This window comes from Crocuta crocuta, unplaced genomic scaffold (assembly GCF_008692635.1).
Source record: "Crocuta crocuta isolate KB4526 unplaced genomic scaffold, BGI_CrCroc_1.0 scaffold30, whole genome shotgun sequence".
In the NCBI taxonomy this organism is placed as follows: Eukaryota; Metazoa; Chordata; class Mammalia; order Carnivora; family Hyaenidae; genus Crocuta; species Crocuta crocuta.
The window spans coordinates 10,478,776-10,505,807 of NW_027528345.1; the positions used below are offsets into that span (position 1 = coordinate 10,478,776).

Consider the following 27,032-nt stretch of genomic DNA (forward strand, 5'->3'; position numbering starts at 1 on the left):
TGGGGGCGGGGCCGAGCGGGGGCCTGGGAGTGACAGGGGTGGGGGAGAAGTAGGAGGGACTCTCCTGGGAGGGATTTGGACCCTGAGCGGGGGTGAGGGGAGGCAGTGCGGAGGAAGAGAAGGGAGGCGGTTAGCATCCTCACCTTCTCCTGGGAGCATTGTTTCCGTTGGGGAGTCAGGGTACAGAAACAGCGTGGATGAAGTGGGGCCAAAGGTGGGCATGTGGGAACTGGGGTGCAGAAGGGCTAGGGCAGCGCTAGTGCCCAGAGGAGCACAGAAGGTGTAGCTAGCAAATTGAGGTCAGCTTCTAAGGAGACGATAGTTCGCAGTACCAGTTGAGTAAACGTGGGACTTAGAGAAGAAGATGCCCAACGTGTCAGATACAAAATAGACTGGGAAGAATTTAAGTATAATCTGGCTATCTTTTAGCTTGGGGGCTACATTCTCCTATAAAACTGCAACTGGAGTACAGGAACCTCCAGTTATTTGGATTTCAGAAACAGGGCCCTCCCCATTGTGTTCCACCCCACCCGAGCCTGTTTCTTTGAAAGAACTCAGGCATCTCTCACTTTCTCTTTCTTGGTGGGGTTAGTAGGGAAGTCATGACATCTCTGGGTCCTCTCCTCTCTGTAGAGACCAGGTATGCTGCCAGGCAGCCGAATGACACCTCAGGGACCTTCCATGGGACCCCCTGGCTATGGGGGGAACCCTTCAGTCCGACCTGGCCTGGCCCAGTCAGGGATGGACCAGTCCCGCAAGAGACCTGCGCCTCAGCAGATACAGCAGGTCCAGCAGCAGGCGGTCCAAAATCGAAACCACAAGTAAGATGACCCTGGGGTAGGGGAGGGAGGGAAGGGGGGAGGGAGCCCGTGAGGACACAGGTGGTGGGAGAACCTGAATCCAGAAGTGGTGGTGCTGTGTCAGATGGGTGCTCATTCTTCAGAATGCCTCACATGGGTGGGGGTTGGGGTAGGCGTAGTGTCTTTGATTTGAGAGACGCTTTGCAGTCCCTTCATTTTCCTACAAATGGAGATGCTGACCAGTCTGTCTTCATGTTCTGGCTAGTTCCATCCCAACCTGATAACAGTATTTATTCCAAACAGTGCAAAGAAAAAGAAGATGGCTGACAAAATTCTACCTCAAAGGGTGAGTCCAGGATGTAGATCTTGAGGATGTGCTGAGTTTGGAAATAGAGATGGTCAGCTCTAGATCTCAACAATACCTTTTTGTTCCTAAGATTCGTGAACTGGTACCAGAATCCCAGGCCTATATGGATCTCTTGGCTTTTGAAAGGAAGCTGGACCAGACTATCATGAGGAAACGGCTAGATATCCAGGAGGCCTTGAAACGTCCCATCAAGGTAATGCAGGAGAGTGCTAGGCAGAGCGCCAAAGGAAAGGACTCGGGAACCTTCCATAGGCTTAGGATGGGAAATCAAAGGCGCAGCACGGCTCTCCTTGGCATTTAAATTATATCTCTCCCACCCGCCTACGAACTGAGAATTACATTAGAACTGAACAGCAGAGGGGGAGGGGCTTTTGATATCTCTTGCACCAGAAATATACCCTGTCCCTGTTTTGTTGTAACTCCTCTGCCACCCTGGGAACCTGGCACCTTGCGTGACTTTGTCTATTTGCCATCCTAGCGTATGCACATGCACTCAGGCCAGTGGACTGTATTCTTCTAGATGGAATCTCTATCCCCCCAGCCCAGGGACTGGGTAGATAGTAAGCCAGTCTGTTAGGAGTAATCTGGGGGGTTGGGGAGATTCTTGTCTTAAATATCAAACCACTGAAGCCCCGTCATTGGTCCTGTTTCTGCTTTCCTCAGCAAAAACGGAAGCTGCGAATTTTCATTTCTAACACTTTCAATCCGGCTAAGTCAGATGCCGAGGATGGGGAAGGGACGGTGGCTTCCTGGGAGCTTCGGGTAGAAGGACGGCTCCTGGAGGATGTGAGTTCAAAGTCCACTGTGGTTGACATCTATGGTGGGAGCTGCCGGGAGCAAACAGTGTTGTCTGGTCGGCAGGAATCTTGACTGGTGCTCACAGCTCCGGTTGGGAACAGCAGGGAGAGTGTCACTGTGTTCCCTGCACTAAAAGACAATGGTGCTTTGTGTCTGGCTCCCACAGCTTGGCCCTCGCTGTGGTATCATATGGAGAACCTTATTGTTCTGGGATTTGATTTGTTGTTTACCTTCCTCCTGATGGTGCTGGCCGTTGGACTTTGCCTCTGCAGGTTATTCAGTTTTTGTTTTTTGTTTCTTTAAAATCAAGTGACTTTGCACTTAGCACTTGAAGACATGCTTTCCTCTTTGAGTCCTTGAGGTCCTTGATTCCCACTGTGGTATCTCTGCCTTCCCAATTTTCACTGGAGACCTTTCATAGTTTGAGTGGGATAGTTTTCTTTGCTTCATGGGGAATATCAGCTGACAAGTGTTAGCCTCATACTTCCCATCCCAGAAGCTCCTTGGGGAAGCTCACCTTTTATTCCCTTATACTCTCTGACGGTCTGTTTTTAGCTATTCATAAGCAAGCTAATTAGAATGCATTTTTGAAGGAGAACCGGGGCTCTGTGTCAGAGCTTCCTTCTCTATATAGGTCCAGTCCATCTGCTGGTGGTATCATTCCATCCAAATAAAGCTGTTTTTGTTCTGGCTGCTTATTGCCTGTGATTCATTTCCCCTCTAGAGTCAGACTTTTCTCTGTTCAGACTCGCTTTGTTATGGGCAATGGTTTGACTTAACTTGTCTCATTTCCCTAAGGGAGATGAGGTGGGTAGGTCAGTGACCCTGTACATGTTATAGGCTGCTTCTTCAGGGTTCTGTGGCTACCCTGACTAGCTTAATACCTACAGACACCTGCTTTGTCATCTCCTGAGAGAGATTCAGAAGACATTTTTGAGGGTTTTTCTCCCCCACTGTTGTGGGTTACTTTTTTTATGGGATTCTTGTCATGAAGAATTTCTTCTGGTCTTTTCTAACATGACCTCTCCTCTCTCTCCTCTAGTCAGCCTTGTCCAAATATGATGCCACCAAACAAAAGAGGAAATTCTCTTCCTTTTTTAAGTCCTTGGTGATTGAACTGGACAAAGACCTGTATGGGCCAGACAACCATCTGGTAGAAGTGAGTAGTTCTGTCCTGTAGGCTTTGACTCCATGACTGGAGGATGATGAGTGTGGGAGCCAAACTTTAATGTTTAGGGTGAGGGGGAGGTATCAAGAGAGGCTAACCCCCCAGTATCCAGTACTACCATTGCAGTTGGTACATTGACCTCCAGGTGGCACTAGCTGTTTAGTTCTGGTACTGTTTGGACCCAAGAGCTCTTGCAGTCTGACTTGTCCCACCTTTTAATGTTATCCTGATTGCTGCCTCAAGGGAAATTCTAATAGAGGCCTCTTATACATCCCAGGCCATATCTGCATCTTATTAATAATGGTGAGATGTAGTTATCCACACTACTCATACTTTTTCCTGATAGCAGGTGCTGTAATTAAGGGGGTTAACTAATAGGGTTCAAGTCCTTGCAGGATTACCTCTATAGATAGATCTGGGACTTTCTTTTGGTCCCTGCTTAGGTTCACGTTCCACATCATTAAAAATCCTTTGTTATAATACTTGGTTACACAATGTTCTGAAGACTGTGTTAGCGACAGTGTTCTTTGGGGTAGAGTCAAAACAGAATGAGACAGTCCAGCTCTCTAAATGAACTTAACCTGCTCCTTTCTTTGCCAGTGTAGCCGCAGCCCCTTAACCTCAACCACTAAGAGACATGGGAAGGTCTTTACCATCTAATAAGGGAAGTAAGTCATAGAATCAATAGAAATTTGTAAATATATTTAACTGGACTTTATAGCAGTAGAGTATAGTGGCTAAGAACATGGGCTTTAGTATCAGACATGCCAGACCTCAAATCACAGGGCCACCACTTAGTGGTTGTTTGACCTTGGGCAAGTTACTTTGCTCTTCTAAGCATTAGTTTGCTCATCTGTAAAATAGGTTTAGTTGTGCCTATCTAATGTGGTTGTTGTGGAAATTAAATGAGATAATCCCAGATAAATATCTTAGAAGACTCTTGTCCATAGTAAGTATTCAAGGAATGATAGGTATGTTGTTTTACTATGCACACATGTGTTATCCATTTTGTGGATAAAAGTACCAATGAAAATTTAGGCTAATTTAAATGTGACCTTATACAGAATCAAAGGGCTATAAACAGACAGTATTCCCAGAGCTTTATGTAGTTTTAAAAAATGTCTTATGCTATTGCTCTTTTCAAATAGCCTCAGTAATCAAAGTTGAATATTCAGTCATTACAGAAGCTCTTCCCTCCCACCCCAGCTCTTCCTGTGGGAGAGCTCCCCCTGACATCTTCCTCTCTGTAGTGGCACAGGACCGCCACTACCCAGGAGACGGATGGCTTCCAGGTGAAGCGGCCAGGAGATGTGAATGTACGGTGTACTGTCCTACTGATGCTGGACTACCAGGTATTCTGTGGTGAAGTCAGGGGGTCCAGCTTTCACAGCCACATCCCATCGGCGGCCTGACATGTAAAGGTTTAAGTCTAGTTGTGGGTAATTTGTCACCAGACTATAAGCTCCCTAGATATAGGGATGGAGTCTTAGCCATCTCTGAGCTCCTCCTAGTGTTTTTTGGTCCCAGAGAAAGCACTACATTAGTGCTTGTCAAATGGCTTGAATGTATGACCCTGCTAAAGCACCCCAAAATGCATGTAGTCCCAGCTCAGTAGATTCATCCCTGTATTCTTTGGCTCTCTGCAGCCTCCCCAGTTTAAATTAGACCCTCGCCTGGCTCGGCTCCTGGGCATCCACACCCAGACCCGTCCAGTGATCATCCAAGCACTGTGGCAATATATTAAGACACATAAGCTCCAGGACCCTCATGAGCGGGAGTTTGTCATCTGTGACAAGTACCTCCAGCAGGTAAGAAAAGGACCCATTCTTTTGCCAAAGACCAGTAGAGTATTCGTTTTGTGCTCAAAATGCCAACTCCTTAGCTGCTTTTCTTCTTTCACATAGATCTTTGAGTCTCAACGTATGAAGTTTTCAGAGATCCCTCAACGGCTCCATGCCTTGCTTATGCCACCAGAGCCCATCATCATTAATCATGTTATCAGGTAAGCATGTGTATGAGAGGCAGCAGTGTGCTGGAGTGGGCTGGCACCAACTTGCATAAGACAGTTGTTAAGTTTTCAGGAAGCAGGTTGTCAAATAGCAGTTATTTAAATTGTATATAAACTTATAATTTAATACATTAGAGTGGGGCACCTGGGTGGCTTCGTTAAGTGTCCAACTCTTGATTTTGGCTCAGGTCACGATCTCACGGTTCTGGGATTGGCCCTGGGATCAAGCCGTGCCTTGGCCTCTGCACTTAGTGTGGATCCTGCTTGGGATTCTCTCTTCCCCCTTTCTCTGCCCCTTCCCCACTCATATGCGTGTGCTCTCTCTCAAAAGAAATAAACATTAAATAAAGTATAGTAAAAGCGAGAATAACATATGCTCAAAAAACTCATCATTTCTCAATTATTTTATTACATCTTACTAGTATTATGTTTTTGAAGTTACTTATATTTGTTGCATATGTGTAATGGAAGTACTAGGCAGTTTCCCCTGCTATCCAAAATGTGAGTGTTCCTGTGGAAACTTCCATAAACTGAAATGGCATAAAACAAAAAAGTGATTTCTGTTAATTGTTATGGAAAAGATTTTGAGCATCCCAGACCCCCACAATAACCTCTTTTGCACAAAATATGATGAAATAAAGCACACATGCTCACAGATACAATTCCAAGCTGGAGCAGCTTGGTGCTGAGATGCTGAGGCCAGTTCCCGGAGAAGGAGGCTGGTGGTGTCACCTGCTGCTCAGGGTGTGTACTGCCTCTATAATGCTGCTGCAAAACAAATGCTGAACGCTATTTTTGCTTTCTGCCTGTTTTCATAAATAAAATCCTCTTCAGAAAGACTAATGTAGGCCTTTCACAAAAGCAAAGTGGCATAATATGAATCCAAAAGCAGGGGATACCTGTGTTATGATGTCTTACTGCACATTCCAGCTCCTTGATCAGTGACCTAATGTTAGGAGCTTAAAGTCAACCACGTTGAGAATATTTCAACCACAGAAATGAGAAGCTGCTACAGATTGGCTTTTTTTTTTTTCCTTCTCTTTTGGAGAATTAGTCGTTAGACAAATACCAGCTCATTGCTGACGGGCTACCACCTCTTCGGTGGATAGTAAAACATTCCAATCTGAGACTCCCAATTCCGTTCTCTCTTTCCACTTTTTTGTTCAAAAGATGGATGGGCAAGGCATCTCAGCAGCTAAGGAGTGAAGGAATGCTCTTCTTCCTCCTCAAAGCAGCAGGTGGCTGGCTGTAGTCTCTGCTTTCTTTCCATTACTCCATATTAATTCCAATAAAGGCCTTCTTTTCTTTATATGAACCATCACTTAGCCAATAGTGACTCTTCCAACTTATGTGTTGGTTCATAAGCTAATCTGTCCTGTGTTCCTGTGTGTAAGGTTAAGCTACTTTTTACTTGATTTTATATGGCATGTGTGTCTGTCTGTCTAAGTAGGCTCCATGCCCACCAACACAGGGAGCCCAATACAGGGCTTGAACTTACAACCCTGAGATCAAGACCGGAGCTGAAATCAAGAGTCAGACTCTTACCCAGCTGAGTCATCCAGGCGCTCTAGTATGTGTTCTATTAGAATTCATTTTCAGGTCAATTTTGGTTTAACAGAGAGAAAGATATATAAGATAGTAGCGGTTTCCTTTGGGGGTGGGGAGAAACTTAGTTTTCACTGGATATTTTTTTGTACCATTTGAATTTTACCATTGATTAAAAAGCAAAACAACTTTGTTGAAGTTTAGATATAATAGGTCACACACACTTGAAGTATAGCTTGAGACTTTATCAAATGTAACACCATGTAGTAGCTGCCATTGCAAAGAAGGTACAGGAAATTTCTGTCACGCGGAAGTGCTCTTATGCCTTTTTGTAGTCAAACTCTTCATTCTTGGGCCTTCTTCTTGACCCTGTGTAAATAGGTCTTAGGGGACAAGCCCTTTACCAGGCTCCTTTGGTTTCCTCCCCAGTGTTGATCCGAATGATCAGAAAAAGACCGCTTGTTATGACATTGATGTGGAAGTGGATGATACTTTGAAGACCCAGATGAATTCTTTTCTCCTGTCTACTGCCAGCCAGCAAGAGATTGCTACTCTAGACAATAAGGTAGGGGGCCCCTGCCCAGGGTAGCTTGGGGGCCATCAGCCTACTGTCACAGCTTCTAGGCTGTCTTTTGACTCTTGGTGTTCATTCAGAATGTATTAACACCTAATATATGCCAGGTGCTGTGCTTGGTACTGTTTGGAGCTGAACAAATGGTAACTGTTGCCCTTTCTATTACTCTCCTCATTAGACATGGTTCATGCAGGTAAAGCCAAAAATGCTCTGAGGAGCACAAAGGAGAACAGGGAGCTTTCCTGGAAGAGTTGATGCCCCAGCTATATCTTGAAGGACAAGAGTTAAGGAAAGGGGAGAAGAGACCATGGTGCTTAGGGGCGTGGGAGGCAGAGGACGTTCCAGAAAGAGGGAACAGGGTATGTAAAGGTTGAAAGATGAGAGTGAGCCTGGTGTTCAAGAAGTACAAGCTGTTTCGTGTGCTAGATATATCTCAGGGTGCTAGCTACGGGATGGGAAGTTTGGAGAAAAGAACTTGTATAGGGAAGCAGGAGCTTAGGCATGAAGAAGCTTTGATACAGGGAAAACCGGTTTGTATTTTGTCCCAAAGACTGGAGGAAGTGATGTGTTTTTTGCATTTAGAATGATCACCTGCAGGAAGGTGGAGAGTGAATTCTAAGAGGGTTAAATCTGGAGTCAGGAAGCCCAGTTAGGAGGCTAGTACAGTAACGCATGTGAACTGTGTTGAGGACCTAAACTTGTGGTACTGACAGTAAGGATGAAAATAAGTAGACAGATCTGAGAGGCATCTAAATGTAACTGAAGAGATTTGGATACTGTTTCGATGGGGATGGTGGGGTGACGCTTGAGGGAAAAGGAGGCATGACTGCCAGGTTTTTAGCTTTGATGAATAGTAGTATTTATTCAGATTGGCAACGAGTACAGGAGGAGAAGTGAGCATTGGGGAAAAGTAGCGAATTTCGTTTTGGAGAGTTTCAGGTGCCTTGAGAAGCCAGGCAGTTGGATTGGTTGGAGTTTAGAAAATGGACCCTGGTCTGCCGACTGAGGACTCCCTAACTTTTCAGTGGTAATGGAATATATGCTAATGAATGAAGGTGCCAGAAAGAGTATAGAGAATGAGGAAAGGGCAGGAAGAAACCCCCCAGACTGTAGCTTTGGAGAGAGCTGTCTGTACCACTGCTTTTCTAGCTGAGTGTTTTTGGATCCATTTGTGCTGTGGATTAAGTATTCACCATGTATCTACCCTGTAGTGGACACTGTGGAGACCTGAGGGAAAACTGTACACACCTGCTGAAAGAATGCCGAGTGCTGGAGCAGTTAGAGCTCTGGGCAGCACTCTGGACCTAGGTTGGGAGTGGCAAGCACATGGAGGTGTCAGTGTCTGTCATTTAACTTTGCATTTCCCAGTTTGAAAATGTTATGAGCTTGGGGCACCTGGGTGGCTCAGTTAGTTAAGTGTCCAACTTCGGCTCAGGTCATGGTCTTTGGTTCATGAGTTCGAGCCCTGCATCGGCCTCTGTGCTGACAGCTCAGATCCTGGAGCCTGCTTCAGATTCTGTATCTTCCTCTCTCTCTACTCCTCCCCCACCCATTCTCTCTCTCAAAAATAAACATAAAAAAAAAATGTTATGGGCTTCCTTCTCTTCTTTCAGATCCATGAGACAATAGAAACTATCAATCAGCTGAAGACCCAACGGGAGTTCATGCTGAGCTTTGCCAGAGACCCTCAGGGTTTCATCAATGATTGGCTTCAGTCCCAGTGCCGGGACCTCAAGGTAAAGAACCTGGGAAAGGTACAAAGGGACTTAGGTCAGTGGGGCACATATTTGCTTTATTTCTGTAGCATCTGGTAGAAGAGACAGAGGGGGAAGTGAAGGACCAGGTTTTCTTTAGCATGTTCTAGGGTCCATTTTGCAATCAAGTAGGGCATTGGAGGTAGAACCATCAATGTTTATCTAGTACCTACTATGAGGTGTTACTGTGTACCATATTGTAGGGGATGCAGAGTGGAAAATTAGATCTCTCCTTTCCAAGCAGTCTGCATTCTGTTTGGAGAAGTAGGCTAATAGGATTTATTTGTTTATTTATTTATTTAAAATGTGAGGGTCTAATGGTTTAATTCAATGATTCATGAATCAGGCAGCATCCCTTCCGTAAATAGGCACTCTGAGCACTCTGAAGATTGTACAGAATGGAAGATTTTGATAAGCAGGAGGAGGGTGGAGCAAGGAAGTTCTTAGCAAAAGTAAAGAAAGGGTTATTTCAGACCAGGTCATTTTCTTTTGTGGGGAAGGGAACAGACTGGTATGGTTTAAAAAGTTGTAAACCATGTAAGATATTATCAGAACTCAACACTACCAATGAGGTGATTCAAAGGAGAAGGGAGATGGATGAGGCTAGAGTAGCTGGGGAGTGCTCCATGGTGAATTTGGGATTTGAGGTATTTCTCAGAGAGGGGAGCACTGTAAGCTCAGACAAGAAGGTGGAAATGAGCACTGAACGAGTGAAATGTTCTCTCAGTGTTCTCTTATCCTGTGGTGACTGTGACTATGATTCTAGAGGCTGAGCAGAGGAACAAGGGAAGAGAGGTGCCAGAAAGGATCCCCGAACAAGGCAATGACTTGATGGCAGGAGGCGACTTTGGTCGTGGTGGCAGTAATTTGCTAGGGCTGCCATAGTAAAGTACCCCAACCGGGTGGCTTAGACAACAGGAATTGTTTATCTGGAGGCTAGACGTCTGATGTGGCACCAGCAGGGCTGGTCTCTTCTGAGGACCGTGCGGGAGAACCTGTTCCGGGCCGCTCACCTAGCTTGTGATAGCCTCAGGCCTTCCTTGGTGTGCAGATGGTGTTCTCCATGTGTCTTCACATCGTCTTCCCTCTCTGCACGTCTGTCTCTGTGTCCAAGTTCCCCCTTTTTGTAAGGGTACCAGTCATTGTTGGAATAGGCCCACCCTAATGACCTCATCTTAACTTGGTCATCTGCAGAGACCCTACTTCCAAATAGGTGACATTCACAGGTTCTGGGGGGTTAGGATTTTGACATTTCGGGGGGGATACAATTCAGTCCATAACGGGTGTGAGGGAGGGATGCAAGTCTTTTCTCTTCTCTTCCCCTCACGTATCCCCCAGACCATGACTGATGTGGTGGGTAACCCAGAGGAAGAGCGCCGAGCTGAGTTTTACTTCCAGCCTTGGGCTCAGGAGGCTGTGTGCCGATACTTCTACTCCAAGGTGGGTGCCTGGGCATGGGAAACTGACGAAAACCAAAGGGTCTGAACCCCTGGTGGGGGTCAGTGGTATTAGGTACCAGCTTCTGGTTTGTCTCATCTTCTGCTCCCTTCACTATTTTCTCCCTAGGTGCAGCAGAGACGACAAGAATTAGAACAAGCCCTGGGAATCCGAAATACATAGGGCCTCCCTCACAGCCCTGATTCGGCTGCACCGATTCTTATTTGGGCCCTGTGCTGCCTGCCTCATAACACCTGCCTTGGTCTTGCTTGGGGCCTTCCAGGGGATGCTGTTGGTTCAAGGACAACACCAAAATGAAGAGGGTCTCACATTTTTGTCTCATAAGACACCTATTACCCTCTTCTCCCATCCCATCCCTTCCTGTCCCCCAGCTTCCCTTTGCCCCACAAAGTTCCCATGTGCCTCTACCCTCCCCTGGTCTACATAGGACCTCTAGATAGTATTAGAGAGAGAACCTGTAGTGGTAATCAGTGCATTGAATGGATTGGGCCTAAGGCCAGGTGGTCTTCAAGGGGACTGGCTACACTGATCCTGCCCTTCAGAGACCCAGGAGTTGGGAACTTTAGCCCCTTCTCTGAGACTCAGGCCTGGGGGCACTCTATAAGCTAGTTGATCTTTGCTCTCCTGATAACAGAATCCAATTTCCTTCCTTCCCTCCACAGGTTTGGAGCACACCCCTCCTTCACTTGTTGCCCTCTAGCACTAAAGGAACCCTGGTTCTTGGGCTCCCCTGAGCCCCAGGTCAGTCCGCAGCCCTCTAGATTGGCCTGCCATCTCAGTGCTTCTCTTACTCCCTTGTAGGGGGTCCACATCAGTATTGGAGTTTGATCTGTAACTGTTGCTCCCTCCCAGCACACTCCCTATAGCTGCTCTTTATAGGATTCCTCTCCTACTGATCTGTCCTAATTCAGGGCATTTGGGTGAGGAGGATCTTGCCTTTCCCTGTCAGAGCTCCAGGGATCTAACCTTGGGGTGTTGTCATTGCCAGCAGAGGCTGTTCCTTCCTGCTGTTGCTTAGAGGTGTGACTCGTTTATTCACTCCACCCTGCCTCCCCCATCCCTTCATGGAGACACAGGCCTGAAATCAAACGGGTAAAAGCCCTGGGCCATCCCTGTCTTCCTGTTCCCTGTCTGCCCAGTTGACACCCACTGGTGACTTCTAGGGCACTGAGGAGTGAAAGCGCCTAGGGCTGGCGAATAGCTCTGAGTTGGGTTTGTGACTCTTCCCTCTCCCTGCCTCACAGGATTGTGACTCCCCAGCCCCTGCCCTCAAAGCTTCAGACCCCTCAGGTAGCAGCAGGACCTTGTGATCTTGGCCCCTTGGAACTGAGATGGTTTTGCATCTTTCCAGGAGAGCCTCAGATTCTTCTTCCAGGTTGTATCACCCCGAGTTAGCATATTCCAGGCTCGCAGACTCAACATAGCTGGGTGGGAGACAGCTGGGCACAGAGGGGGAATTCCGTTCAGCCTGGGCTCTAAACCCACAGAACTGACAAAGCCCCTGCTTCCCCACCCACCCCGTCCTCAGGCTCCTGCGAGCACATCCTCCAGCCCCATATCCCTGCCTGTTCCACGCTGGGGACAGCAGAATTTTCTCCCCATCTTCCCCTTCCTGCCATTAACCCACCTCTCCCTTAAAAGGTTCTTCCCACAGGGACACTGGACAACCTCTGTCCTTGGGGGCTGGAACCATGAGAAGGAAGCTCAGCACTCCTACATAGTGTCCCTGTTGAAGATAACTGTTTTTATTAACTGAATTATTATGTTTTTTTCATGGACCAAAATTTTTTTTGTACTGTCCCCTTATTGATGTCACCCAGTTTTAATAAAAGAATCTTCTGAAGGATGGGTCCCCCTACCTACTGAGGGAGAGCACTTCCCTGAGCTCTTTCTCCGAATACCATTAGACATGCTCATGGTGTTTATTCATCTTATTTGACAAATATTTATTGAGCACCTGCTGTGCCAGCTGTGGTGCTAGGGGTATGGTGGAAAACAAGGTTTCTACCCTGTGGACGTCAGGTTCTCACCTTAGAGCTTGCACTTTCAGCCCAGTGGTCCAAGCAGGCCAGGGGCTTTTGGGATTATTGGGCTTCCTCACTGGATCTGAGGGTCCTGCCCCCGGCTCTTGTCAGGGATATATTAACAAGACCGTGGCACTGCCATCCCCCCTAACTTTCCAGGCTCCCCATTGCACTCGCTGGCTCCAGAGCACTGCCTTTGAGTGCCTGTGATTCATTAGGCTTGATGCTCTTGAGCCACCTGTAGAGGAGTTTCTCTTCTCAGGGCTCCTATCTAGGCAGGGCCTGCACAGCTGAATATTGTGTTCCTTTGCCTGCTGTCTCTTTAAGGTTCCACTTTCATGGTCCTGAGTGAGATTTCAGTTCTTAAGACCTGCACAGAGTGCTGTGTTGTCCTCTCTGTACTAGATTATCAGCCCCTCAGCAGAGTTGAGAAGACTGCTCAGGATTGATCTCCTGTTAGCAGAAGCATGAAATTCTGCAGTTCCCCTCAAAATGTGCCTGCTTCCCACCTAGTGCCATTATCTAGCTTGGTTCTACCCTCGGTGGGGGTTTAGAACGTACAATGAGTGAAACTGCAGTCCAAAGTTGTAAAAAACAAACAAAAAAAACTCTTCGCCTCCATGGATGGGAACACCCAAGTATTGCCTGCATCCAGTCAGACCCACCAAGGATGCAACCTGTTCCCATTTTGGAACTTGGGGGTTTATCAGACTTGAGTAGGGAAAACAAGAAAGTGTGGGGTGAGAACTTGGAGTGGAAAAAATTGATGTCAGGGACATTGAAATGGCATCTGTTTTTACCCAGGCTAATTACATGTGTAATGAATGGCTGATGAACCATTATTAATTTCAAGCAAATAATCTACAGTTCGCTCTTGGGAAAAGAGCTCTACAGATAACTTCCTGTGATGAGCCAGTTCTGAATCTGCACACTCTTTATTCATATATAAATGCAGAAACTCTGTCTCCAGACTTAGTATGATTTTAAGGGCAAAATGAAAGAAGGAAGCATTTAGGCAAAAACAAGGGGGGTTTTATGCATAAACATCCATTCTCCGGCATTGCCATCATATGCACCAGGGACAGAAGCATTCTTTCTCTCCCATCACCCGTAATCAGTGTTCCCAGCTGGCACTTGGCACTGGTGCCTTTGTCTCTGTGCCAGTGCAATAATGGAGTGATCCGTGGGAGGCTGGCTTTGTAGCAGGTGCAACTTTACTCCTAAGAGAGACCAACTACCAGCTTCGTGAATGTTCCCCTACAGGAACGCCTTGGCCATGGTTGGGGTTGGGGGGAGGAAGGGGAATATGGTGGGCTCTTCCCAGGCAGTCCCTAGAACTTAGAAAAACCATTTCTGCACAGACTTGCCCTCGAGCCCATTTACCCTTACACAGTGGTTGCGCACGGACTCCCCTCTGGCCCAGTGCTCATCGCTGTTGGCGGCCAGCAGTGGCCCAGAGGAATAAAAACACCCACTCAGCAATCTGCCAAACCAGGAGGTCAGCACATGAGCAGACACTGGTGTCTGCCCTCTAGGCCAAGGTGCAGAGACAGCTGGAGTGTTAGAGCCATTTGTCCCACTCCAGATCAGCCTAGAAACCAGAGCTGCTTCTCTTAAACAAATGGCTGTGGGTGATGTAGGGCCCTGAACTGTTCAATGTGTTCAATTTTTTTTTTTTAATGTTTACTTTTGAGAGAGAGTGAACAGGGGAGCGGCAGGGGGTGGGGAGGTGGGGGAACAGTAGATCTGAAGCGGGCTCTGTGCTGAAAGCAGGGCTCATCATGTGAACTCAAACCGTGAGATCATGACCTGAGCTGAAGTCAGATGCTTAACCGACTGAGCTACCCAGGTGCCCCTCAATGTATTCTTTCCAGTCTCTTCCTGTGCCTGAAATCACACACCCCACTTACTCTCAATTACAAGATCTGAGGCCACAAAGCTCCACAGAAGTTACAGCAGCCCTGTTTCCCCCGCTTCTGGCTTCTAGCAAACTAGCCAGTAACCTGAAGGAGCCCATAATGTGGTAGCTTGGAAACCCAAGAAAGACTTGAAGGAAGCTCAAAGCCTCTCAAGGATAGTGAATGCTTTAGCTGCCTTCTTTTCTATCCTGTCCTTCCTTAAACCAGACTCTGCAAGAGAATTGTAGGCCATTTGGCATCAAAGCTTTTAGCTTTGACTTTTCCCACCTTCTTTTCCTGGAAGACATTCAGGTGAGGATACTTTGGGGTGAGGAGAGAGGCCCAAGGGTGAGTCCCTAAGATGAAGACTGGGTAACTGAGATGACCTTGTCTCTCAGGGCTCCTGGGTCTCTTCTTATCCTTGGGCTGGGATTCCCCAAAGTAGGCCTTTACCTCTTATGTGGTCTTATCTTTAAAAGTGAGCCTGCATAGGGGCGCCTGGGTGGCTTAGTCGGTTAAGCGTCCGACTTTNCTAGTGTGGGGCCAGTGACATGTAGTCTTTTGTCACTGCTAGAGGGTAAACCTGTAGAGCAGATCTTGGGGTCCTAGGAGGATATGTGGCGTGATTCCTACCGTGGAAAAGAAAGCATTCCTAGATTTGCTACTAGGACTGAGCACAATTTATGCCAGTGCTGGGGGACAGAAGGGAGTGAGGGGGGCCCAAGAAATCTGGGGTATTTCTTGGCAGATTTCAAAATGAGACCATTACAGGGAAGGAGGGCTGGGGCCAAGGGAAGAAGCTCACTAGCACCATCAGCTGGCTAGCCTAAAAAGAAAAGCAGGCCCTGGACTCTGCCCCATTCCTGCTCTCCACCTATCTTTACCCTTTTCTCCCCTTTCCCTGGCTTTGCCAGACTCCGTCTCCCTGGGCTCCTGCCTCCTCACCCGCCCCTGGAGGGCGGGACTTGGCTGCACCCACGTGTGGTGGAGTTATATGCTCCGAGCCCCGCAGAGAAGCTGGGAGCGCAGCACTGAGCCAGATCAGTTAGAGCAGTGGCACGATGGCTGGCAAGAAAGTCTGCATTGTAGGCTCCGGCAACTGGTGAGTGGCTCTGTCAAGGAGTATGGGGAGGGAAAGGGAGGTTCCCCCAAATACACAGGGCGTTAGGGAGAGAGGCAGACCCTGGGTAGAAAATGCCCCCTAGTTTCTGTTCCACCCCTGCTATCTTCTGTGCCTACCCCCACAGGACAGATGGTGCCCAAACCTTTTCCTGGCTCTTGCCTGCCTGGGCAGCTGCACCTGTTCACCAAAGGGAGGGAGCTTCCAGAGTCCTCTCTGCCTGAATAGCTACTTAGGGTTGAAGGGTTGGGGAGATCAGAAGGCTGTCCCCCTTTTCTGGCTGCAAAGTGGAAGCTTAGACTAAGTCTCCTTTCTACTGCCAAAGACACACTTTCATGGTGGTGGGGGTCACAAGGAAGGTGGCAAGTAAATAATCTGGTGGGCTACTGTGCTATCCTGAGGTGGAGCATTGCCCCCTCCCCTGCCACCGTTCGCCACTCTTGCCCTGACTCCTCCCCCTTCTGTCTTCCCCCTTCCACCAGGGGCTCTGCTATCGCCAAGATTGTGGGTGGCAATGCAGCCCAGCTGTCACATTTTGACCCACGGGTGACCATGTGGGTGTTTGAGGAAGACATCGGGGGGAAAAAGCTGACAGAGATCATCAACACACAGCATGAGAATGTCAAATACTTGCCAGGGCACAAGCTGCCCCCCAACGTGGTGAGCCCCAATACCCTGGGAGAGGGAAGCGGATGGGTGCTTCCTGCTGAAGGGGGTGGGGGTTCATTTCAGCTGCTCCTTGGACTTGGGAAGCGTTTTGCTCTGGGCACAGGGCACCTCAATGTAAAGTGCCCAAACTGCTCTCCTGGGACCGAAGAGAACTTGAACCCTCTCCATCCACACACACACACCCATACACTTATGGGCTCCAGGAAAGGGTGGGGGAGAAGACAAGGAAGTTGGTTTCCATGACACCAAAGACTTGGGGTCTGGGTAGCACCTGCCTCAGGCTCTAATCCTGTTACTTATTCACGGGTTATTAGCAGACTTGGAAGCTGCTCCTTGGACTTAAGGTCCTTAGTCAAATCCATGTGGCTTGTTCCCAACCTGGAAAGGGAGAGTAGGGATGACAGCAGGAAGGGCTCTCCCTTCCCAGTTGGTAGCCTTAAGAATCAGGGTGATGAAATCCTACTTGGCCTCTCCCTCCTGCCAAGTCCAGGCCTCCTGTGGCCACCCTCACTGTCCCATAGCCAAGGGCTAGAGAAGCACTGAGATGAGGCTCCCAGGAGTCCTCAAGAGCCCCGGGCAACTGGAGCCAGAGAGAGAATGACAGTGAGGGGGAGGGAATGTGGTGTTCCATTCCTCCAAGTTCAGGCCTTCCAGGTTAGATCACCCAATTGCCTTGCCTTCTCCTCCACCAGCCTCACACCTTAGCCTCTAGATCTCCTAAATGGGCTAGGAGAAGGCCATGAGGCCCATGAGCACTGGTTGCCCCCCACAGGTGGCTGTCCCAGACGTGGTCCAGGCTGCAGCAGGTGCTGACATCCTGATCTTTGTGGTGCCCCATCAGTTCATCGGCAAGATTTGTGATCAACTCAAGGGCCACCTGAAGGCAAACGCCATTGGTGTATCTCTTATTAAGGTACCAGGAACACTTTCATGTGGATGAGGGGCAGCTAACTGTTGTGGGGTCACCGTGGGGGAAGTGAGAACAGAAAATAGCAGAAGTAGACCAAGAGTTTTTTGGAGAGAAGAGAGGAGTTGCTTTGAGGAGGCTGAGAAATAGGTGCTGGGGGCCACAGGGGTGGGGAGGTTGGTTGGGGAGTAGTTAGCTTTAGAGGCAGATGTCTCGAGTTTAGGAGACATACAGGAGATGGCTGGGGGTATGAGAAGTGGGCTTGTGTGAGGAATGTGAAAGGAAGCTGGTTTGGAGCAATGGCTGGGACGGAAGTTGGTTTGGGGTACTCGGGGGTGGATTGTTTAGGGATGTGGAGAGGTAGGTTGGTTGAGGGCATATGGAAGAATTTTCAAATGAATTCATTTTCACATGCCATCTACCCTCCTCACAGCAGGCTTTGGCTGGGTTGGAATGGGGCAGGGCCTTTGGGGAGGGACACTGATGAATAGTAGATTTGGAAGGGGCAGGACTTCTGGGTGGGAAGCCCTCAGTTGGGCATAAGGGGCACCTGGCCTGAGCTCCATCCTGTGCCCAGGGGGTAGACGAGGGCCCTAAAGGGCTGAAGCTCATCTCTGAAGTGATTGGGGAGCACCTTGGCATCCCCATGAGTGTGCTGATGGGGGCCAACATTGCCAACGAGGTGGCTGATGAGAAGTTCTGTGAGACAACGATTGGTGAGAGCCCTAACCATCACCTACACGCGCAGTTTGTCACATCCCCTTTCTATGCTCCCACCCCCACCCCCACCTAGCCATCTTCTCCCCCATAAGGCAGGCAAAGGAAAGAAGACCCAAGCATCAGAGGTGAGGGAGGACTGGGACACCCACAGGGAAAGGGTGGCAGGTCCTGCTTAGGGCTGGTGTGGGAAAAGAATCCCCTCTCAGAGCTTTGCCTCCCTTCCCACTTTAGGCTGCAAGGACCAGGCCCAAGGAGAGCTTCTGAAAAAGCTGATGCAGACACCCAATTTCCGCATCACTGTGGTGCCAGAGGTGGATACAGTAGAAATTTGTGGTGCTTTAAAGGTGAGAGGGGTGCAGAGGCATCCATGAGGTGGGGAGAAGGTCCTGAAGAAGGGCCTGGCTTAGCTCTGAGTTTGTTGGTACACCTCACTCTTGCGCAATTGCTTGCCTTCCTCACTAAGTCCCCACATACACAGGAAGAATTGCAACAGCAAGGTCAGGGTCATTCAGGCCTGCCAATTATTCACTATCAAACACTGGAGTTCCCTCCTTCCTTTCTTCCTATAGCCCCTTGTAGGACATTCCTGTCCTTGCCTCCAGGGGCAGGGGGTTCAGGGGGAAGAGGAGATGTCCTGGGAAAGCACCCAGGCCAATGGGAGATAAGACACTTAGGACACCCAGGCAGGCAGATGGCCAGAACTCTGGATCTTGGAGAAGTTGAGGATATCAGGGATATGGAACAGAACAGTCAACGATGGGAGGGCTAACTGAACAGAATACTGGTTTTCAGCAAATGTTTGCAAAGATGGAGTAGGGGGCAGGGTTGGGGAGCCTACCCACTATATTTCACATGGCTGAGGGAAGGAGCATGAAGCTGGTGCTGGAGGGGCCTGCAGGAAGGGATCCTTTCTCACCTGTGACCTCCACTCCCCAAAGAATATAGTGGCTGTGGGAGCTGGCTTCTGTGATGGCCTAGGCTTTGGTGACAACACCAAGGCAGCGGTGATCCGATTGGGCCTCATGGAGATGATCGCCTTTGCCAAGCTCTTCTGCAGCGGCCCTGTGTCCTCTGCCACCTTCTTGGAGAGCTGTGGTATTGCCGACCTCATCACTACCTGCTATGGAGGGCGGAACCGAAAGGTGGCTGAGGCCTTCGTCCGCACAGGAAAGGTGGGAGCCTGGGAGAATGGAGAATGGAGGGTGGACCCTTTAGGTGCCTTAGATCCCATCTCCTATCTGAGCCGCAGACTCTCCACCTCCCACTGACAACTGTCCTCTGCCATTTCCATCCACCCGTCTTGTTTTCTTTACAGCCCATTGAGCAGCTTGAGAAAGAGATGCTGAATGGGCAGAAGCTGCAGGGGCCCCCGACAGCCCGGGAGCTACACAGCATCCTCCAGCAGAAGGGCCTGGTGGACAAGTAGGTGTCTGCCCCAGCCCCAGTGGAGGAGGGAACCACAGCCAGAAATGCTCTCCACACTCATGTTCCTGATCCCTCCTCAATCTGTGAAGTGGGTAGAGAGGGAACCTTGTATTTACAGACAAAGAAACTACAGCCTGGATAGAATCTGATCTGCCCGCTGTCCCCCAGCTAGTTCATCAACTTTGACCTCCCTCCAGTCTACTGCTCTTTGCACTGAATCTTGTCCTGGGTGCTAAGGTGTGAGGAGGACAGGCTCTGTGTCAAAGTGCTCCCTGAAAAGGAGCACAAAGACAGTGGGAGTGATCGGCTGATTAGAACAGAGCTCTATTGGCCTGAGAAAGAATCCTAGAGTAAGAGAGTATGAAACAGATTCAGAAGATCAGCTTATGGCTGGTCAGGGGAAAGCCACCAGGTAAAGGAAGCAGCCTGTATAAGAGGATGGGAAGAAGCAAATGCATTTATTGAGTACCTTCGCATTAATACATAATCACTTCTTCATTACTTTGTTATATTGGTCCCATTTTACAGTTGATGATTCTGAGGCTTAGAGAAGTTAAGGCTCTTGCCTAACTAGAACATAAACATTCATGCCAGGGAATCATACAGGTAAGTTCAATACAATGGGGAGCAGGGCAATTAACAGCCTGTCCCCAAACCCAGGACTAGGAAGTTCAAATTCTCAGCAATTGGAAATTGAGAACCAGAGTCAGCCTGAGCTCAAAGGTGGGAGAGTAGGGGAGTGGAGGGTTAGGAAGTGGACAGGGAGTGGGTGGGGGCAGATTGTAGGGGTATATTGGAAGGCTAATCTGGGTGTCTCCTTCCCCACTCTAGGTTTCCTCTGTTCATGGCGGTGTACAAGATATGCTATGAGAACCGTCCAGTGGGTGAATTCATCAGTTGCCTGCAGAATCATCCAGAACATTTGTGAGCTGGGTTGGGGCCAGGCCAGGCAGTTTCTTCACCCCAGTGGAGACAGTCGGAAGCTTGGGGTACCTGGCCACCAGGATCTCTGTGACTCTCCATGGAGCAGCCTCTTATGGAGGACAGGAGGCTGTGGGGCCCAACTACCTGCCTGGAGATCTTGAATCATCAAGCAGCCTATAGCCTCTTCAACCACATCTTGCCAGAAATGGAGTTGCCTTGTCCCTCTCCAAATGTGGGGCTTTCTCCTTGTCCTCTGGAGGGGGTAGAATCATGCCCCAGTGCTGTCTGCTTTGGGTGTATGTGTTGGGGGGAGGGTGAAGGGAGAGGGAGGCAAGGGCTGCCCACTGCTGCCTCACACAGACCAGGAGTCTTGTCCCCAAGCGCAGTTAAATGGCTAAAGAAGCACCTCAGCCACAAGAGGAATGAGGCAAGGGCTGCCAAGGAGGAGTCTGGGCTTTTGAGCCAACACAGGCCCCAGGGACCCCTTTGCTCTGACCTCTGCCAGGCCCCAAAAAGCATCAATGGATCTCAGTGTTTGTTAACAAAATACAAAGCTCTCAACCCCTTCCTAGCTTCTCCTAGCAACATCTGCGTCCTCAGAAACCTCTGGTCATTCCTTTTCCCCCCACCCCCAGGCTGCCCTGGCACCAGACTTGCTGCCATGCTGGCATCTCTGGCCCTGGAGCTTGTCATTCTCCCCAGGGACTTCCTAGCTCTTGCCAGCTCCTCCCCACCATGCATGACCTTTCTGAGCCTTCCCTCACCCTCTTGGCAAGCGCCCTCTGGGGAGCAGGAACCTAACCTGCTGACAGCTACACCTTTTCATAGATGGTTCAGATCACTCTGCTCCCTGTAACCTTTGTATTTGCTCTGCCTCTCTTTGGAGCTCTAGCTGTGGGGGATTGGGGGGGTGTCATTTGGGTGCCTCCGGCCACTATCTTCCCAAGGACATCCTTGGTTCCACCCTTTTTCTCCTCCCAAACCCTGTCCCTATTTCTCAGCTGCCCCCAGAGCAGCCAGGGCAGCTAACCAGCACCTGCATCAGGAGGCCAGGGGCCAGAGAGTAGCCCAAAGGCTAATCAGGGACAGGGAAGGAAGAGTGAGCAAGTCCATGTTGATGGCCCCTGGCGTTCCAAGGCCAGCTTCCCTTTGTCATCTGAAGGCCTTCTCCTGAGGTACTGACCACTTCTGGCACCTCTGGAGCTTGGAAACTCAGGGAGGAAAACATTAAAACCACCCTACCCTCTGTGGTGAGGGAAGAACGGGAAGGGGAGGAGGGAGTATGCTTTGAACTGACTTTGTTTCAGGATGGGTTGGCAGCCAGGGAATGTCACAGGTCAGCAGCCTGGCCCCCTGGCTATAAATAGGCCGTGGGCCTGCCACGCTCCAGCCATGTTCAGCAGAGGATCTCAGCTTCCTATGTGGCAGCACCTGGCACACTGTGGCTCCGCCAGCATTATATTAACTCATTCTTACTCTGTGCCAAACCAAGGAGGCAGCCTCCTTTCAGCCCCCACCCTCCAGGATCCACTGCCCTACCAGTGAAGGGCAGAGCTGCGGGCATCAGGCTGCAGGAGTGAGGGACGCAGCCACCCCAGATTTGGCTGCGCCCAGGTCCGGGCACTGACTGAAACCAGAGCTGCCTCCCCAGGAGGTCAAAGTGGGGGCAGAAAGACAACACTTTCCCCTTCAGCGGCAGCTGCGACCTTGTTAGGTATCCCGACACCTTTGCCTACTTTTGTTCACTCCAGAGTTAACAATCTGGGCCTTCCAGTCAAGCCTACTACTTGTCTATTCAATAAATCGTGGTTTTTCCAGAAACAAGTTGGGGAAGGGCGCTTCAGTGCACGTGGCAGTGTGTATGCTGTGGTGTATCACTGCATGTATAGGTTTTCACTCATGCCACTGGGGGGAAAAAATGAAGAAGAAGAAAAAAAAAAATCCCTCCTCGAAAATCCTAGCCATTCTGGGCCTCTCTGCCCATGCGGTCGGTCCCTTTCTGCCCAAGTGGCACTCCCTTCCCAGCCCTTCCCAGCGCGTTTTTGGGTCTTCACCACTCCTTCTGCAAGCGGGGAGCTCACGCACAGGCCGGAAACGTTAGGCATCCGTCCCTCGTATCCATTCTGTGCCACAGCCAAACCTATCGCTTTCTTCGCGGTCCAAGCTTCGCGGTGCCGGTCAATTCCTGAGTTCACGGGGAAGAGGGCAGCTTCAGGCTCTAGGGGGCGCGCGGCCCACCTCCAGAGGGCTGACCCTGAGAGAATCTACCAGTTGCTGGAGGTATCACCGCACCTAGGCTGGGGATTGGCTGACTCTGAATCCAAGAAAAAAGTCATCTTTTCTGTCTTGACTGTGTATCCTAAAAGTTCCGGTCTAGAGCTGGGTCGCCAAAGACCCTCTCTCAATGGAGAATGACTACAACCCCCAGAATGCAACGGTCCTCTTCGAGAGGAAGACTCGTCTGAGGATGCGTAGTAAGGGTGACTGGCCCGGAAGCGCAAAGGCGGCCACCGGCGGAGCTGAGGCGTACGCGGGCTTCGTCCTCAGTGGGTGGGTTTGTGTTGTGTCCCGCGCGCGCTTCTTTCTCTGGCGTCGGGAGCTGATTCCTAGACGGTAAGCGGGTCGGGTGGGAGGCAGAAAGGGTGGCTTTCCGCACTAATAGCGCCCCAGGCACCCTCGCGTACATGGTCAGGGCTGCTGCGTCCGCCTGCGCTAGGGAATTGCACAGACTGCGGCGGCCTGACGCTGCCTGCAGAGGCCGAGATTTGACGCTGGGCAGCTGCAACGACCAGGTACACTGTTGCGAGGGTCCCGCAGGAGCCCCCTGTCCGCCAAGGCGCCGGGTCTTGGGCTGACCTTTGTTTACCCATCTTCTCAAGCCCCCGTCTTCGGTGCCCTTGAGATCACGGCGTTCTTTCGCCGCGGATCTCGAGCCGGCATATGCACCGCTTCTAGCCCAACAGGCCCCTGACAGCCGTAGGCTTCTGTGAAATCTTGACTCCAGTCCCGCGTCTTGGCTCTCCGTGCTCTGACTTCGGTAGCTCGGACCCTTCCCTGCCTTACAGTCGCCTGCGCCTTCATATGTGGCTTTCCTCGGGCACCCTTCGTGCCTGTCGATTTAACAGCTCCACGCTTGCTGCTTTCAGCTCCTCGAATGCTCTCCCCCTCTCTCTTTACTGGTGTAAATCCTGCCCGCCCCTTCTAAAAGACAGCTACACACCCCCCTCCAGCTTATTGCTAACTTTTCTTGAGCCCCCACCTTTTCTCTGAACTCTGACTTTGCCTCTCTTCTGATCAGTTCCGTCTTCTGCCTTATGTAACAGGATTTTGGATATTTATATGGCTCTTCCCCATCAGACCATAGCTGCTTTGTGACAGAAGCCATGTTCTTCTTTGTGGCCTTCATAGTACGAGTAAAAGGTAGATAAATGAATAAATCTAAGCGGAGGTGGCTGGAACACATTTGAGGAAATGATTTCCAGAGGAGAAATTCGAGACTTGAGGTACTCCCATGTTTAGGGGGGGTCCAGAAAAAGAGAAGGGCCAGAACTTTGTGGATTGCACTCTTATGGAATTTTTCATAATGGTTCTTGCGGTTTTTTTTTTTTTACCCTATTGCTTTTTTCCTGCGTTTTTTTGAAACTAAAGTGTAACCCCATAATAGACCTGACTTTGAGCTTTTTTTTTTTTTTTTTTTTTAAAGAAAATGGATGTCTCTCATATGAGAGTGTTTTGCTAACCTCACAAACTTCTTTCATTTTAAAGGTAAATCCTTCTACCTGGGCTTCTAATTTCACCTTTTCCGGAGCCATCCTGGATCTTGTTCCATTCTATCCACCTTTTTTTATTCTCAGATTAGCCACCAGCCTCTTCCTTTTTAAAACATTTATACCTTAACAATAAACAGAACATAACTAGAATATCCTTGATCTTGTTAATCTTCTCAAGCTGCTGCACCATCACTTCTGTTCCCTTAACCAGAAAATCACAAGAATTCTTTGAGGTGAAAAGTTATCCTTCTAATAATCTATTTCTCTCTGCCCGAGAAAAATACATAGACATATGAAACTTGGGGGCTGGCATTCATGGCTCTGCTGGAACTCTGGCTAAGAATTTGTGCTTTAACTGGGTGCCTGGCTGGCTCAATTGGTAGAGCATGGGACTCTCCATTTCAGGGTCATGAGTTTGAACCCCATGTTGGGCTTGAACCTCTTAAAAAAGAAAGAAAGAACCTGTGCTTTCACTTAGTGCCCAGTCCACTTCAGTGCACTAAATTGACTTCTACCCTAGGTTTATTTACCCATAATTGAGTTACCATTTCCAATCTGGTGATCCCATCTGACCAGTCTTCATGGCACTTAACTTGGAGTAGTGATTCCAATTTTCGTTCTGGCTCAACAGGTGGGAAGGATAACTCAATCAGTGGCAGTGACTTGATTGCAGTGATTTTCAACCAGGAAGGGAGATGTAGTTAAATGAAAAAGCCCTCCCTCCAACCCCCCATGTTTCTAGAATTTGCCACCTGCCTTCTTTCATGAATTCTTCTTTAAACTAGCATTCCCTTGGTTTCTTTCTCCGGTCTTATCCTCTGCTTTGGTGTCACTGTTACCTCTGTATCTATAGCCTAGTCTCTCTTTCAAGATCGGGTCCAGTTTGCCTGTCTGTCTGGTAGACATCACATGAATGTTGTGTTGAACATCTTAATTTTAACATATCCAAGACCCATCTCATGATCTTGACTGCTACTCACTGCCACTACCACCCCATTATGCACAGTGATACACACCTTTTTCTTTTCATTTCATATTCCTATTAACAGTATCCCAATCCACAGAGTTTCCTAATTTGCTACCTTGGAGATATTCTCAGCTTTGCCTTAATCCATTCCATTAATAAATCTTGTTTTTCTGAAATAACTTCTGCATCTGTCCTCTCCATTTCTAAGGCCCTGCCTTAGCTCATGGTCTCTGGAGAGTTTTTGTTAGCTTGAACATAGAAATCTCAGGTTGGATTAGACAAGAAACAAAAGTGAGGTTCTAGACACCAAAATTACATCTCTCTGTTAGTAGGCCCTCTGCCACTCTTCTAGCCAAGCTGTACCATCCTTTTAACTTTTGTTAGCTGGCGAATGCTTCCAGCCTTCTTCCTCCAGCCCCTCGAAGAAGTGATCCTATAACTGGTTAGCATCTGACCAGGGCAGTAGGGGTTAGATGGAGAAGGAATAAGTGAGATGGAGGCTGAAGGCTGCAGGGTTCTATTGTGGGAGCTTGTTTACCACCTTAGCATCCTACTCTGTGTACATGTGTTTGCTTCACTGCCTCACAGCGTGGGGTCCTTTCAAACCTCAGATAACCAAGAACACAACTCTTCCTCACCTGAACTTGTGCCATTTAGTTTTCTTCCTCTGACTCTATTTAGTGTCACTTTCCATAGTCATTTGGAATTAGAATTCAGGGAAGCTGTGTCTCAGCTCAGCTTGGGTTCCACCCTCAAGGCCTGTCTCGATGGCTATGCTTAGGCCATAGAGCTCACTGTGAGAAGCTCTTATATGTCTCACCCTACTCTTGACCCCCTAAACCAGCTAATCCTGAGCGTTTCTTCCAAATTCTTGACTTTTAAGAAACCTGTTCTCACTAATTTCAGTCTTTTAATTTCAGTTTCCTCAACAGAGAGGAGCCTAAGAACACATTCATAGTCCCAAACTGAGGAACATTTTGTTCAGGATGAAAGATTCCCATGCTAAACTTTATCTTGTTCTCTAGTTCAGAGTATCCAGGGAACAGTTAGATTAGGAGTAATTTATTCATGCGAATGTGAGGTAATTTGTGGGGACTCAGTTTCTTTTTAATACTGGGGATAGGTTCTTAGTATTATGTTTGGAACTTGGAATTAATGTAGACGGTTAAGTATAATTGAAATAATATAAACATACTGTTGGCATTACTTCAGGTATACTGTGGCTTTAAACAGATGCTTGAGGGCTAACCTGGGAACTTAACCACTGTGAACAAGATTGTTTTTATGGGAAAACAAATTGGATATAGCGTAGAAGGTTCTCATTTGATCCTCCCAGAGAGAATTACTGCTAATGTTTAATCCCTGACTACCCCCATTCATTCCCTCCTAGCCAGAAAAACTGATGCATGCTTACAGTCCTACACCAATTAAGAACATTTCTGGGTGGTTCATCCCAGTTATTTTTTTCCACAAACATAGAGGGCCAGGTGTTACCTGTGATGTCATGCAAATGTCTTTCCAGCTGTGTTTTTATATCTCCTATGCAGATTTTGTCTTTTTGACTCTTAAGAGTTCCTGAACAGTATTTTCCAATAGAAGACTCTTTATGTGTAGGGGGCTTCCAGAGTAGAGTACAGACAAACTAAGCAGGACACAGAAGTTGTAGAATGGCCTTTAACAGAGAAGTGGGCTGGGCAGTTGAGGCCATATCCTTGGGTCTAAATCCAGTCTGTCTTTGTAGGGGACAACATGCCAACTGCCAAGCAACTAGCTGACATTGGCTACAAGACCTTCTCTACTTCCATGATGCTTCTCACTGTGTATGGGGGCTACCTCTGCAGTGTCCGAGCCTACCACTATTTCCAGCGGCGCAGCTCCCGGCGCCAGGCTGCAGAAGAACAGAAGACCTCAGGAGTCCTGTAGAAGCGGGGGGCTATTTTCCTTGAACAGAGAGGCCTGAGGCATGCCGTGGAACGATCTCACCTGCAATCATTTCCAAGTCAAGAGAACTAGGGCCTTAATGGTTTCTGAATCCTGCCGAGAAAAAGTGCCCATGTTTTCTCTGGTACTGCCAGTTTGGGGAGACTGTTGAATCATGGGAGGATGAGGCAGACATTAAATATTTTGCCATGTCTA

The 27,032-nt window shown here is 48.7% G+C and overlaps 3 protein-coding genes across 6 annotated transcripts; all 3 read left to right on the forward strand.

Moving 5' to 3' along the window:
* The first annotated feature begins 638 nt into the window (after positions 1 to 638).
* Positions 639 to 12,315, forward strand: SMARCD1 (SWI/SNF related BAF chromatin remodeling complex subunit D1). Of its 4 annotated transcripts, none has more exons than XR_013332473.1 (13): positions 639 to 821; positions 1,104 to 1,146; positions 1,238 to 1,360; positions 1,831 to 1,953; positions 3,008 to 3,124; positions 4,384 to 4,485; positions 4,780 to 4,941; positions 5,038 to 5,135; positions 7,116 to 7,251; positions 8,874 to 8,996; positions 10,353 to 10,454; positions 10,581 to 11,564; positions 11,717 to 12,315. XR_013332473.1 is itself a non-coding variant. In XM_077753357.1 (12 exons), the coding sequence occupies exons 1-12, from the start codon at positions 643 to 645 to the stop codon at positions 10,632 to 10,634; spliced, it is 1,362 nt and encodes a 453-aa protein (XP_077609483.1). In that variant the 5' UTR covers positions 639 to 642; the 3' UTR covers positions 10,635 to 12,315. The 4 variants fall into 4 exon arrangements, 1 of the variants encoding a protein (XP_077609483.1); XR_013332474.1 differs by having other exon boundaries at positions 10,581 to 11,213; XR_013332472.1 differs by having other exon boundaries at positions 10,581 to 10,774; positions 11,135 to 12,315.
* A 2,670-nt stretch (positions 12,316 to 14,985) lies between these two features.
* GPD1 (glycerol-3-phosphate dehydrogenase 1) lies at positions 14,986 to 20,727 on the forward strand. The gene is made up of 8 exons (XM_077753358.1): positions 14,986 to 15,496; positions 15,997 to 16,174; positions 16,956 to 17,096; positions 17,668 to 17,806; positions 18,042 to 18,154; positions 18,749 to 18,982; positions 19,126 to 19,232; positions 20,067 to 20,727. The coding sequence occupies exons 1-8, from the start codon at positions 15,456 to 15,458 to the stop codon at positions 20,161 to 20,163; spliced, it is 1,050 nt and encodes a 349-aa protein (XP_077609484.1). The 5' UTR covers positions 14,986 to 15,455; the 3' UTR covers positions 20,164 to 20,727.
* A 1,908-nt stretch (positions 20,728 to 22,635) lies between these two features.
* Positions 22,636 to 27,032, forward strand: COX14 (cytochrome c oxidase assembly factor COX14). The gene is made up of 2 exons (XM_077753590.1): positions 22,636 to 22,772; positions 26,638 to 27,032. The coding sequence occupies exon 2, from the start codon at positions 26,646 to 26,648 to the stop codon at positions 26,817 to 26,819; it is 174 nt and encodes a 57-aa protein (XP_077609716.1). The 5' UTR covers positions 22,636 to 22,772; positions 26,638 to 26,645; the 3' UTR covers positions 26,820 to 27,032.